This window comes from Tamandua tetradactyla, chromosome 7, assembly GCF_023851605.1.
Source record: "Tamandua tetradactyla isolate mTamTet1 chromosome 7, mTamTet1.pri, whole genome shotgun sequence".
Taxonomy (NCBI): domain Eukaryota; kingdom Metazoa; phylum Chordata; class Mammalia; order Pilosa; family Myrmecophagidae; genus Tamandua; species Tamandua tetradactyla.
Genome location: NC_135333.1, coordinates 65,544,710 through 65,558,401, shown reverse-complemented (window position 1 = coordinate 65,558,401; position 13,692 = coordinate 65,544,710). Strand labels below are relative to the sequence as shown.

Genomic DNA, 13,692 nt, shown 5'->3' with positions numbered 1-13,692 from the left:
GTAGGGCAGGCTCCCTTAGATACAGATCTGGGTCAGAAGCCAAAAAAGCCAAGGCTTTCCTGCCTCCTTTAAGACCCTAAAAAGAAAATATGACCCTGTTTTCATCACGTGGCCATGTAGAAATGCTTTTCTTCCCTGCTGCTCCCCACCTCCCACCGCTTTTCCTATGCAGCTTCCATTGCCCCTTCAATGTTGCTCTTTTTTTGTTCTTTTGGCTTTTAAAAGGGGGAATTTAATAAGTTGCTAGTTTACAGCTCTAAGGCCAAAAAAATGTCCCAGTTAAAGCAAGTCTATAAAAATGTCCAAATTAAGGCATCCAGGGAAACATATCTTGGTTCAAGAAGGCTGATGAAGTTCAGGGTTTCTCACTCAAGTTAGAAGGCACATGGCCAACATGGTGGTGTCTTCTCGTTTCCCCTCCAGGCTTCTTGCTTCTAGATGCTCCCCCTTCATCTGGTGGACTCTGTAGTTCTTATGTCTCTGTTGCTCTCGTCATTCTCTCAGTGTTGCTCTTTAATTTATCATTTTAATTAGCTCTTTCGCTGTGATAGTGATCAAAACTTTCCAACACCTCCCTTGACTGGAGATGCTGCTTCTGCTCTTGAAGGGCTGCCTGCCCTTGGGCAGCTGTCTGAGGCACTGACACATCCCCATGAGAGGAAGGAGGGCTCAACCTCCAAGGAGCCCCCTGAGATCCCTTAAGGGAGACTTGGGGCCAAGATGGGAGGCAGAGAAGATGGAGGACTGGAGTCAAAGCCAAGAGGGTGCAGTGGGCTTGAGAGCTTCAGCAGCATCGGGTCAGAATTTGAGGAGAGACCCTGGTAAGGAAAAGTCTTCTGCTAGCTTCCCTGCTGAGAATAGAAAAGCCCTTCACTTTGCACACATCATCCCATTTAGTGTGGTCTCTGCCCGTCTCCCCAGGCCTTGGCATCTGAGAAATAACAGGCAAGGAGCCCCGTGGTTGGTTTTTCTGCTGCATTCCTTCTTAAGATGCTGAGTGGCATAGGACTCTCATAGGGCTCAGGGCACCTCTGCTTCTGTGTGCTGTCAGGATCTCCTAGGGGCAGGATCCTACATGAGTGGGATGCACATTTGGCATCCACAGGGCCTTGGTGAGCAGGATGGGGTGAGGATGGAGTCTGGGGTGATAGTTCTGAGCTGCCCCTCCTGGAGCTTGGGGACTCTAGGCCTGTAGCCCAGATACCAGATGAGTGGCTTCATGGGCAGCTGTTTTGGGTGGATCAGCAGCCTGGGTGGTAAGTGAGCACTGAAACTGGAAGTAGAACTTTTGAATTTAGTCCCCACTCTGACTAGCTATGTGACCTTGGAAAAGTCACTTCATTCATTCAGAATATAAAAGAGATTCTTGGGTGCACAGGTGGTTCAGTGGTAGAATGCTTGCCTTCCATGCAGGAGATCTGGGTTTGATTCCTGGACCATGCACCCCCCCTCCCCCCCAAAAAAAGAGAGAGACTCTTTCCTTCCTGCCTTCCTGCCTTCCTGCCTTCCTGCCTTCCTGCCTTCTTTCCTTCCTTCCTTCCTTCTTCCTTCTCTCCCTCTCTCCCTCCTAAACGGAGGCACTGGGCATCTACCATGTGCAGCTCAGTGCTGCCAGTTCTCAGAGGCATAAGACTTAATGGAAAGGCTAAAAGGGCAGACAGACAAGGGAACAAAATCCAGCACGCTATGATGAATGTAACCACAGAAACATGTACAAGAGGTGGAACTCGTACAGAGGACAGAGATTTGCTCGGAATGAGAGCTGTGGGGAGTGCCCAGGAAGGTTTCCTTCAGGTGCTGAGCTGTGTTTTAAAAGATAAACAGGTGATCTTAAGTTCCCTCCCCGCCCAAACCCTCAGTATGCCCCATGAGATTTTGTGCTTGCTCTAAGGATGGGGAGGAGAGAAGGGGTTGGTTTTATTTTATCAAGGGCTCTTTAAACTCGGAGGGCCAAGAAAAGAATGCCTTGAAGTGGGAAACGACCCTTCCCATGGCAAACCTATCCTTGAAGATGTAACTCGAACCCAGCAGGTGTTAAGGCAATGGGAGGGTTGAGGCGGAGTCTGGGGCAGCCCAGCACTGGTGCTGGGAGAGGCGGCGGTAGTGGAGTGCTTGGAGCTGGAGTGGGGTTGCACGCGCCAGTCACCCGCCTGTGTGTGCAGAGCCCAGCGGGCTTTGTCATCCAGCTGCCGGCTGCCGCCCGGGCTTCAGCTCACCCTTCTGACTTGGGAGTGTGGAGCCACTCTTTTAAAAGGGGGGACTTTTAGGAAAAGTCCTCAGGGGATGAGCCCTGCTCTGACCCGGTCACTCAGGCTTTGCCCCGGACTCGGAGAAGCACCATCTGCTCTCCCCAGATCAGAGCCGTGCACTGCGCCCTCCATGTCTCCTTCACAACGGAATCACCCCCTGGCTCCTTATTCAGCGTCTTTCTACTCAGCTGTGAGGGTGAGAACCGCGTGGGGCTCGGGCATCAGGGCAGCCCTGAGCCTGGCGTGGTATGTGGCGTGCGGTGAAGGTGGGAGGAGAGAGAAAGAAAGTTATGAAGCCTGAGTCTGTGTTAAGAACTCCATGGGTGCTACCCAAGGGCTTTCAGGGGGCTTCCTAATGTCCCACAGAAAGGCCCATTCCCCCTGGGGACTCAGCCTGTCCCCCTAAAACTAAGGGGTTGCCAGAAAGCAGGGATGATAAATACTAATGTTTCACCCAGGGACTGATGAGACTGAGAAGACAGAGCCGAGACAGGCTAGAGGAGCAGACGGTGTTATTTTCTGAGCCCTCTATACCAGTCCCAACCAGTCCCATAGGCCAGGTCCTGACTGGGGTGAGGGGGGTTCCCACCTTGGGGCCAAGAAGGAAGCAAGCCGATTGCTGCTGGAGTACTGAAGAGAGGAAGTCGCTTGTGTGAAAGCCAGAGAAGCATCACAGTTGAAATGGGCATGGGCCATGACGGGTGTGTAGGAGTTCAGTGGGGGAGGAAGGTAAGGGAAGCAGTATGCATAAAGGTGGGAAAGAAATACGAGATGAGGAATCTGAGGCCCAGAGAGGCTGGATAACTTGTCCAAACTCACATAGCCCATAAGAGAGAAGCTGGGATTCCAATAGTGGCAGTTTGGTCACTGGACTGCCTTAGCCCAAAATGGTTTCAAGAACTAGCACAACTTTGTCCATTGTGACTAAAGCCCAGGTGTGAAATAAGGGAAGTAGCATAAGATGGAGTCAAGAGAATTAGGGTGAGTCTGGATTGTTAAGGGCCTGGGTGCAGAACTGGAGAGCGTGGGCTCTGGGTGCTAGTGGTGATGCATCTGGGAAACAGGTGCCGCCGTGTGTCAGGCCGCAGGTAGAGCACGCTGGCCTCAGGAACAAGCAGGGGCCGGGAGGCTGCCAGGGACCGGGGAGCCGAGGCCGGGGCGATGAAGTGGGGTGGTGACATGGAGGTGGCTTTGAGGACAGATGGGAATTGGCACCCGCTGCCTGTGTGAGGAGGAAGAAATTCATAGCAATCCTAGAAAGAAAGGGAAGCTGAGAGGAGGCTGCCCGGGGGAGGAGGAGCAGAGACAAGTGTGGTTCTAAGTAGTATCCCACCCCAAATCCTTTCCCATCCAGCGTGGGGCTTGGACGCAGTAGGCACTCAGTAAGCACTGAAATAAATGAACCACACTGCCACCCCTGTATTCCCTACCTCCCCTTGCACTGAGAATTCTCTCCTGCCTGGGGGATCTTTCCTTATTAGGAGCCCCGGCATCCTGGCCCCCGTTCTACCTCCACCCACTCCTCACCCCCAGCTCCAAGCACAAAAACCCTAAGGTAGCCTGCCAAAAAAAAATCCTGCTTTTACACCCTCTGCCCATTTTCCATGAGGCCCACTGCCTGATTTCTATCAAGCCCCAGGCATCGTGCAGTTGTTCAAGATAACTCTTCTCCCCTTGATGACTTGAGCAACTTTGTGGCAATGTGTCTTTTCCATAAGTGGGAAGTTCCTGAAATTGTCTGCACCAAGGGAGGCAGCTCTGCCCGTTCTGCTCTGCTTGTGTCCTTGCTGGTAAGGCCAGCCTTACCCACTTCTGTGCATCTTCCAGATAAGCTGCAGTAGGCTGTGGCTTTGAAACACGTGGTTAATATTCTGCAGAAAAATCAACCCAGTTTCTGTCAAGTGCCAAATACTGTCGAATCAACTCTATAGAAATGGCTGTCAAAATGGTTCATTGGGGTTCTCCTCTCTGCCCTTCTCCCACTGCTTTTCTGATGACTCAGGCACTTTCTGAATGACTCGAGTGAAAGCCATGAGCCACTGGTCCAGAAGCTTCTTGCTGGACGTGTGTCAGCAGGAGATCATCCTCCTGGTACCAATTGGGGCATTTTACCCACTTGGCTGGGACCACAGGGAAGATCTCATCCAACACCCCCATTTTACAGATGAAGAGATGAGGCTTCGAGAGAAGTGTCTTTCCCAGGGTCACATGGTTAATAGGGCAGGGCCAGGCCTGGATCTCTGGCCTGCTGCCTTCTGTCCTTCCCTGACATCCTCTGGGGACCCATTCCAATGTTCAGCAGCCTCTACTTCTCCTGTCAAAGGAAACATTGTTTTTGAAAAAGCTGACCAAAACCCATACATGATGTCTCCTCAGGGACTTGCAATCCTCTTGCATTTCACGGCCATCACAGATCACACCATAGGTTCCCCTTTAGATGCTAACTTCTCCACTGAATGCTGACTTCTCCTCCAGGGAAAGGGTTGGAGTCCCAACTGCTTCCGACTCGCCTTCTGCTTTCTTCTGGATATCAGCACAAGTGTGATTTTGTTGTTTTTGAGACCTTAATCAGGACAGCAGCTTCTTCCAGATTTATCCCAGACCCCCAGACACACACCCCTCCCCACGGCTGGGGACCCACTGTTCACCCTGGCCTATGGGCTCAGCTGGCTTTGCAAGATTCCAGCCCTTTCTTTGCCACCAGCAAGTGCCCTGGCAGAGAGCAGCCCTCCATGAGTGGGGACAGGACTAGTCCCCTCCTGGGGCTGCCGTTGTCATAGCCCATCCCTTTCCCTGGGAGCCAACATTTTCTCTCTTCTTGCATAATCTGATTGTTGCCCCCTTTGGACTGAAAATTTTGTCCCTCATTAGCCTTCCTTCTACTCCAAAGCTTCTACCAAAGCCAACATCCAAACATATATGGGGGCGAGGGGGGGTGGGGAGATATAGCTCAATTCCTGAACAAATGTCAACAGCGCTCTGGGCACCTGCTCCCGAGAAAGGGACCCAAAGCTTCGGGAAGCCCCTCCTGGGATGGAGAGATCCAGGAAGCCGCCAGTGTGTTCTGTGAGATCAGCAGAGCGCCTCCTGCCAGGGGAAGATGGTGGGACGCCTTGACCCCATATTAACCATGAAATCTTTGCCGGGTTCTCCCAAGGTTCTCAACTGGAATCACCTGGGGACTCTGCAAAATACTGGTGCCTGAGGCCCCCTCCCAACTGTCTGGGAAGTGGCCTGGGTTTTTGGCAGCTCCCCAGGTAACTGTGTCACCGGGCCTGAGAACATCTGCCTTTTAGACCATCCAGGCCTGATTTCTTTATATGGATAGACTCCAACCCCTGAGCCTGCACACATTATCATATGTAGGTGTCTGTTTCTCCAGGGAATGGCCCAAAGCATTTTTATCAGATTCTCAGTGGGTTCCCTGACCCCCACTGATGTGTCCCCAGTGCATCCAAAGGTGTCCCTTTTGGAAAGGGACCTCAGTCTCCACTGAACATTCTCATGCTTGCACTTACCATCCCCGTCTCATTATGGGGATGCAGCAGGCATCAGGGTGAAAAGCACAGAATTTGGAGTCAGGCCAGAATTCAAAATCGGGCCCTGCAACTTGCTCAGTGTGTGATCCCTGATGAGCTGCCAACCTCTCAGCCTCAATTTCCTCGTCTTTAAAATTGGGTACCCAAAGTATTCCCCCAGGATCTTTGGGGCATGAAATGAGATGATGCTTAATAAGTGCCCAGTGGCCTCTCTCTCTAAGCCAACTTGGCAGGTGAGCTCACTGCCCTCCCCCTATGTGGGACACAACTCCCAGGGGTGTAAATCTCCCTGGCAACGTGGGACCTGACTCCTGGGTTGAGCCGGGACCCATCATCATGGGGATGAGAAAGGTTTCTTGACCAAAAGGGGCAAGAGAGAAATGAGACAAAATAAAGTGCTGGTGGCTGAGAGATTTCGGAGTCAAGAGGTTATCCTGGTGATTCGTACACATTATATAGCTATCCCCTTTTTGATTTATGGTGTATTGGAATGGCTGGAGGGAAGTACCTGAAACTGTTGAGCTGTGTTCCAGTAGCCTTGATTCTTGAAGACCATTGTGTAACTATATAGCTTTTGCAATGTGATTGTGTGATTGTGAAAACCTTGTGTCTGATGTTCCCTTTATCAAGGGTATGGACAGAAAAAAAAATAATAATTGGGGGAGATAAGCGATAAAAATTGGGTAGATTGAAATACTGTAGGTCAGTGAGAGGAAGGGGTAAGGGATATGGGATGTATGAGTTCTTTTTTTCTTTTTTTTCTTTTTATTTCTCTTCTGGAGTGATGCACATTGTTCTAAAAAATGGTCAGGGTGATGGATACACAATTGTGTGATGATGCAGTGAGCCATAGATTGTATAATATGGTTGGACTGTATATGCGTGGCTATTTCTCAATTAAAATGTTTTAAAAAGAAGTGCCCGGTGCGCCGTGGGTTCTCCGTGAACAGCCCACAGCACCGCGCTGCCCGCGCCCGTGACTTCCTGCAGGTGGGAGGCGCGGCCGTCCTGGCCGTGGGCATCTGGACCCTGGTGGAGAAGAGCGGCTACCTGAGCGTCCTGGCTTCCAGCACCTTTGCGGCCTCGGCCTACATCCTCATCTTCGCAGGCACGCTCGTCATGGCAACCGGCTTCCTGGGCTTCGGCGCCATCGTCCGCGAGCGGAGGAGCTGCCTCTCCACCGTGAGTGCCGCCTGCCCGGCCTGGGGCTGGGAGCGGGGAGGGGCAGCCTGCCCAGCGCGGCTCGCACGGAGGGTTGGGGGTTCTGCCCCAGGCCGCGGGAGCCACCCCACAATCAGGTTTCTTGGTCCAGTCCTGGTGGCTTGGCCTGGAATGAGAAGGCTGCTGAGGCCCCGTGAAGGCTGAATAGGCTGGCTCCTCGTGGCTTTGGGGTTTGCCAAGTTCTCGGGGTTCTCAGGACCTGGGCCAGGAAGGCAGGCCAAGCGGTGGCAGCTTCTTCCTCCTCTTCCTCCTCCTCCTCCTCCTCCTCTCCTTGTCTTCTAGATTTTATCATGAGAAGTTTCAAAGATATACAGGAATAAAGAGAGCGGTCTTTATTGAGAACCTTCCATGGCCCGTCTTGTTTCATCTCCACCCTCCCTGCATCCTGCTCCTCCCCCACCCCGGGACTGTTTTGAAGCAATCCCAGTCATCATGTGATCTGGAAATATTTCAGTGTGCACCTCTAAAACTTACGGGTCCTTTTTTGAAAACGTAATGCCATTACCATTATCACACCTAAAAACAACCAACGATTGTTCCTTCATACCGTGAAATAACCAGGCGGTGTCAGATTCCCCACTCGACCCATAGGCTGTTATTTGTTTGGTTTTTTTATGGTTTGTTCGAATCATAATCTAAATTAGGTCCATCCGTTAAAATTGTTTGATTTGTCCCTTAAGTCTCTTTTGGTTTATAAGTTCCCATTGATTTTTTTTTTTAATTATTTCTTGCATTTGGCTTGTGGAAAGAGCCAGGGTCATTTTCCCCAAAGAGTTTCTCCCAGTCTGGATTTTTGGATGGTGTCCTTGTGGCTACCCCCTCTCCCCACAGGAAGTCACAGGTTAGGGTAGGGCAGTGGTGCTTGACATGTTCTCCCACCAGTTAGATCTGAAAGCTCAATCAGATTCAGGTTTGGACAAGAGTGTCTCACGGGTGGTATCGTGGCCACCACAGGCTCCTTGGCAGGCTTCCTCCTGGGAAGCCGGGAAGAATATCCCAAGCTGGTCCAGAATGTTGGGACAGGAAGCCGGGGCGGGACAGAGCTTGGAGCCCAGCTCAGGGTTCAGGGACCCCAATCCCCTAACTCCCTTGTCCTGTTTAGCCATGACAGTGCGCCTGGTACCTGGGTGGTCTCTCTCTACCCTTCAACTCATTCTGAAGGCCAAAGCTCAGTTTGGAGAAAGAGGAAGAAAGAACAGAGGAGGCTGGAAAGCAACCCAACTTAACAAGGAAGTACCAGGGCACAACCCATCAAGTCTCCAAGAGAAATCAGGGTGAAAATGAAGGAATCAGGCAATGAGGCACAGACCTTTGAAAAGCCCTTGTACCTGCATCCAGCTACCCCACCCCCTGCTGACCTTGCCACCTTTGCCCTAGCACAAGCAAGGTCAGGGGAGCAGAAGGTGGAGGAGGCGGTGCCTAGAGAGAACCCTCAGAGGCTTCAGCCCCTGCAGCCTCTCTCACCAGCAGTGACCTACTTTTTCAGCCCCGGACATGAAAGCTCCTGGGTCCAGTCTCAGGATTGGGTTCTCTCTGCTTTGAAGAAGTCCTTCATTCTGGGGCGGTCCAGAGCCAAGGTGCAGGCAGCTGGACAGTGCTGCACTGCGGGGGCAATGTACTCCGGGAACCAGAGTGGGGCCTTCGAGCTGTTTTTCCAGCAGCGGGGACCAGTGGCCCTGAGCCAGCCACGTCTACCAGGTCCTCCCTCACAGGACTTACCATGAATCTTTGCAGCAGGGTGATGTGAAGTCGGCAAGCCAAGGACCTCAAGAGTCTCTTGGCACGTCATCAGTTGGATCACTCTCCGCTGGGTGCAGACACCGGGGCATGCCTGGGAGCTGGGGAGTGGTTGACCAGGGAGAGTTGTTCCCTCCGCCCAGGCTTTGACACTGTACTGATGGGCCTAGAAAGAGAATCTTCCCCCCCCACCCTACTTCTGTCCTGCCCAGCTCTGTGCTCTGTAGAAAATGGGCCCTTCAGTATGGCATCAGGGTTTCAGCTAAGCCCTCTGGCCCATGGAAGCAGGATGCTGAGCCATGTGTCTTCTGGCTGTCTCCTTCCTTCCACCGCATAATCTCATTGGGAGCGGACAGGTCTCACCCAACCCCAGTTTCCCCCTGCCTGAGAAGGAAGACACCCCTCCCTCTCTGGAAGCTTTCTGACTCTGAGTCATCTCTCTTGGGTCTGAAGGAGGCTGTCAGGACCAGTGGCCCTCTGGCAGCACTTGGAAACGGCCCCTCACTTTCCACTCAGGGCCCAGTTGTAACACAAGGGCCGCCATTCATTGAGAATCACTGACCTCTATTCTTGCAAGAACAGCCTGCAAAGTTACAATAATAGGGAGCTCTCTGGACCGAGGACTGGCTACACATGGATTCATGTTAACTCGTTAGTCCTCCCTCCAACCCTGTGAGGCATTTATTGTTCTTACATGCATTTAACAGTTGAGGAAACTGAGAGCATGGAGAAGTTAAGTAATTTGCTCAAGGTCACACAGCTGCTAAGTGGCAGAACTAGGATTCAAACCAGGTCAACTGGGTTCCCAAGCCCAGGCTCTGACCCACCAGACCCAGTCAGTACTATTTGCTTACCTTAGATGAGAACGCTGAGTGAGTGCTGGAGCTGGATTTTGAATCCCAGTCTGTTTGAATCCCAGTCTGTCCGAATCCCTTCCGGCAGCTGCTCCCAGGGAGGCCGAGCATGAATGCAGGCTGAGGACAAAGAGGCTGAGCTGGGTCATGTGCTGAGAGTCTCACCGTTCTCCGTCTCTGTGGAGGGCAGCATGAAGCAGCTACACTCAGAGATTGGGTTGGGTGCGGGAGACAGCTCCCTGCAGAACCCAGTCCAGAACTCTAGAGCAGGAGACGGTTTGGGGCAGGATCCTAGAAACTAGCCATTAGAGAGACTCCTTGCTCCCATTATAGTGTGGAAATAACAACTCCCAGGGGTCGGAGCATGTGCAGTTTAGAAGGGAACTTGTCACTCTATCCAACGCTGGAACCAAAGGGTATAAGCTGAAGGGCACTTAGGGTCACCTAAGCAGTAATAAGAGGGGGTACTGAGAATTTCTGGCTTTTGGAGAGAACAGTCTAGGATCATAAGAGTGCTTCCCCTTGGCAACCTCAAAGACGAGAAGGGAAGCCTAAGACTCAGCAACTGGCAGCTTCCTGCTCCCTGAGCCACCAACCACAGCCCCCTCCCTCACACCCTTCCTACACCATCCATTTGCAAGATCTGCCCAGACATCCAGGCTGACCCATTACAAAAGCTGTTCTCTCTAGCGTCCTGTCCCTTGTCACAGCCTATCATTTAGTCTGAATGGCCTGAGCCAGAGGTGACCAAGCCTTACCTGTGCCCCAGGCCATGCAAGAAAGCTGTGGGGACTTAGTGGAAGGTCAGGGCCCTGTGCTGCCCCAAAAGCGTGATGAAGGCCTCTGACCCACCCTTCTGAAGCCTCACAGCGTCAGCAAATGACAAGACTCTTCTCAGCCCTCCAGAGCTTGAGCAGGTCTGGGAGGCCAAGGATTGTCGGGCAGGCTGGTACAAAAGGCCCTCCTTCTTCTCAGCCCCACTTTACCCTCCTGCTTGTACTTCCAGCCCACAGAACTCATTTCAGCATCACCAGAGAGACCCACTGAGGAGGAATGACTTGAAACTGAAGTCAAGAAAAAGGGCATACACATTTACACAAGTGCACACACATATGTCCACACACGTATGCACAAGTGCAGTCACACACATATATGTGCATGCACATGCACACACATGGGCACGCACATGGACACGCACACACATGGACACACGCATGGGCACACACACACACACATGGACACACACGGACACACATGGACACAAGCATACACACATGGACACGCACACACACGGACACACACACGGACACACGCACACATGGACACATGCGGACACAGGCGCGCGCACACATGGACACACGCACACACATGACACAAGCATACACACATGGACACACACACACATGGACACGCACACACATGGACACGCATGCACACATGGACACATGCGGACACAGGCGCGCACACACATGGACACACGCACACACATGCGGAACCACCTGGACAGGGAAAGCAGGAGTACATCGATTGGCATGTGGCCCGGGGGGCTAACAAACAGCAACCCCCACAGCCTGGAATCTTCTTCCTTTGCTTTCCTCTGACAGAGCCAAGGATAGAACTGGCTCAGGGACAGAACCCCAGGCAAGGCAGAGAGTCCTGAATAAGCCACGTCCTGGCCCATCACCCCCTGAATTATTGACCACTCGATTGTTCAAACCAAGAATGTGACTCTAAAACCTTTCCTGGGCTAACACAGGTAGGAATTTTAAAACTCAGGCTCCCATTTAGAGGGAAGCACTGTGGTTAAGGCCATTTAAGAAGTGTTCTGTGGTTCCTGGAGGTTCCTTCCTGGTTTCATCTCTTTTTTTTTTCTCTCCATGCCTACCTTCCTTTTGAAATTTCTCATCAGCTGAAGGCTGAAGGAAGCTCTAAAGGAGAAATGTGGTGGGTCTAGCCCTATGCAAAGTGATCCCCAAAGAGAAAAGGGGAAGATGACAGATAAAGCATCCAAATTATGTGCAGCCAATGTGGGTGAAGAAGAAGGAGGGGACTAACATCAAAAGTTCTGAGAGAAACACCCAGAGTGGGACAGTCCAGACCTCCACAGGCCCATGATTTGCCCTGGCCCAAACCCCCTCCTCCTAGCACATCTGCAGCCCATCAAAGTCACTTTCCCAAGAAGGAAATGTTCATCAGAGACAAGAATAGCGTGTCTCTGCTGGTGCCAAGATGATCGGCTTGGCATCAGAGGTCTGCAAAGTGGCATAGGGCTTAAATTATTCACACCAGATCTTCTTTTTTCACTAAGGCTGCAGAGAGAGCCAGATGATTCAGGCCATCTGAGCCTAAGGCCAGTGACCATGACATATGCCACCCTGATCAAAAGAAGGGGATATTTTTAGTGGTTTGAATGTGGGCTTGGAAAGCTCTTCTATCTTAAGCCAAATGAAGATTATGATGGATGGTTCGGGCTAAAATGGGTCTTTGTCAGGGGTTCTTTGATAGCGAGGGGATTAAGAAGAGGTTCTAGACACCGACTTCTGAAAATGAGGGGACTCGAAGTGGCAACGCTTTCATCAGAAACACCAAGTCGCAGTTACCCAGGCAACAAGGTCCAGATTCAAGGTCAAGGACACCCAGGCGAGGGCGCGAAAGCAGGTTTCGGTGCAGTTTGCTCACCTTGCTCCGGGAGCTTTCTCAGCTGCCCCTTGGCACACTGGTATTTTACCATCTCTGTCTGCAGGGATGAGGGGTGAAGACAATGAGGAAGCATTTTCAGGCCTTAGGAAATGAGTCGCATTACATAAAGATCATAAAGATGTGGCTATAATTATCATTTACATCATCTTCACCATGACCAAGCTCCTTTGAGAAGGAACCTAAATAAGTAGAGTTATTCTTAGGGCCATTACTGGCAGGGTCCCCAGGCTTGGGCTAGGCCACTCCCTCTAAAGAAGCTGAAGGATGGAGGAAGCCTGGGTCTCAGCGCCAGATGTCAGACTGTGCGTCCGCCACCCACCCGCTCAGGGCTCGTTCCTCACCCACTGATTGCTTTGTCAGCACTCCCACAGCCACCCAACCCCACGGGGGTGACAGCCTAGCCTGCCTGGTGGCACTTTGACCTTTGAGTCTTCTGCCTGCGTGCTCCAGGGGGGACAAAGCCCTCTGGATGGGGCTTTGAGAACCCCCATTCCTCTCCAACGAGAGAGGAGATTCTTTCCTCATCCGTTAGGGTTTTCGGGCAGTGGAGGCATGGAGATGGGTAAGGTGCCCTCTTGCCAGGCTTTCAGAGAAGCAAGAGACAAAGATTCCCAAGAGCTGGACTTGAGAATCAACATGCGTAAGAGACCTCAAGAGTCAACCCACGCTGTGCCTCCCCGGCTGGTCCTGGTGAGATCATGAAGGACAAGCCTGGGCTGAAGGGACTCTGTTCCGGACTGGGACAACCACACAGCTGCCCGATGGAATATGACCCTACTCTTCCTCCCCAGACCCCCGTACATCTTTTGGGCTCTGGGGCTGTGCAGAGGGCAGCTTAGAAATGAACTCTCACCCCTCTGCTTTGCTGAGACTTGGTAAGGCCACATAGCCAGGTAGAGCTGGTGGGCACCCAGGCTTGGCCAGGCCTTCCCTGCTATTCCAGGATGGCTTCACCCCCCTCCTGGATACCTCCAACACAGGGAGTGGGCACTTGCCTTTTTCATGGCTCAGGACACACGGCTTGATTTCTTTTGTTGCTGCTGTTTGTTTCTTCTTCTTCTTCTTCTTTTTTTTTTTTTTTTTTTGGCTTGATTTCTTGATGGAAAAATGAAACCCCCAGGGGAGAATAGGGGGTCTGTTGCATGGCTGCCTGCTGGCTGGCTGAGCCTCTCAAAAAGTGGAGATGAAGACCCAGGTGGTGGCAGAGTGGCTGAAGTCAGCTCAGCTGCCAAATAAAGCTTTTCGGCTAGTTTAAGGACACTTCAGCTCAGTTCTGTGTGGGAGGCTTGTCAGCCATAGAGGGGCTCAGTGTCACCCACCTCCCAGCTGTGTCCTCAGTAAATCTCAGAACGGGACTGGATCAGGAGGGTCAGAGTGTGTGTGTGTGTGTGT

General features: G+C 52.0%; 1 protein-coding gene across 5 annotated transcripts in view; it reads left to right on the top strand.

Moving 5' to 3' along the window:
- Positions 1-13,692, top strand: part of TSPAN11 (tetraspanin 11) — a 90,884-nt gene that overhangs the window by 55,323 nt on the left and 21,869 nt on the right. For all 5 annotated transcript variants that reach the window (XR_013179479.1, XM_077169709.1, XM_077169712.1 and 2 more), the window contains one exon: positions 6,779-6,970. Coding sequence is in view for 4 of the 5 variants with exons in the window: in XM_077169709.1 (XP_077025824.1) it covers positions 6,779-6,970 (192 nt within the window). In the remaining variant the exon portion in view is untranslated. The remainder of the gene's footprint in view (positions 1-6,778; positions 6,971-13,692) is intronic.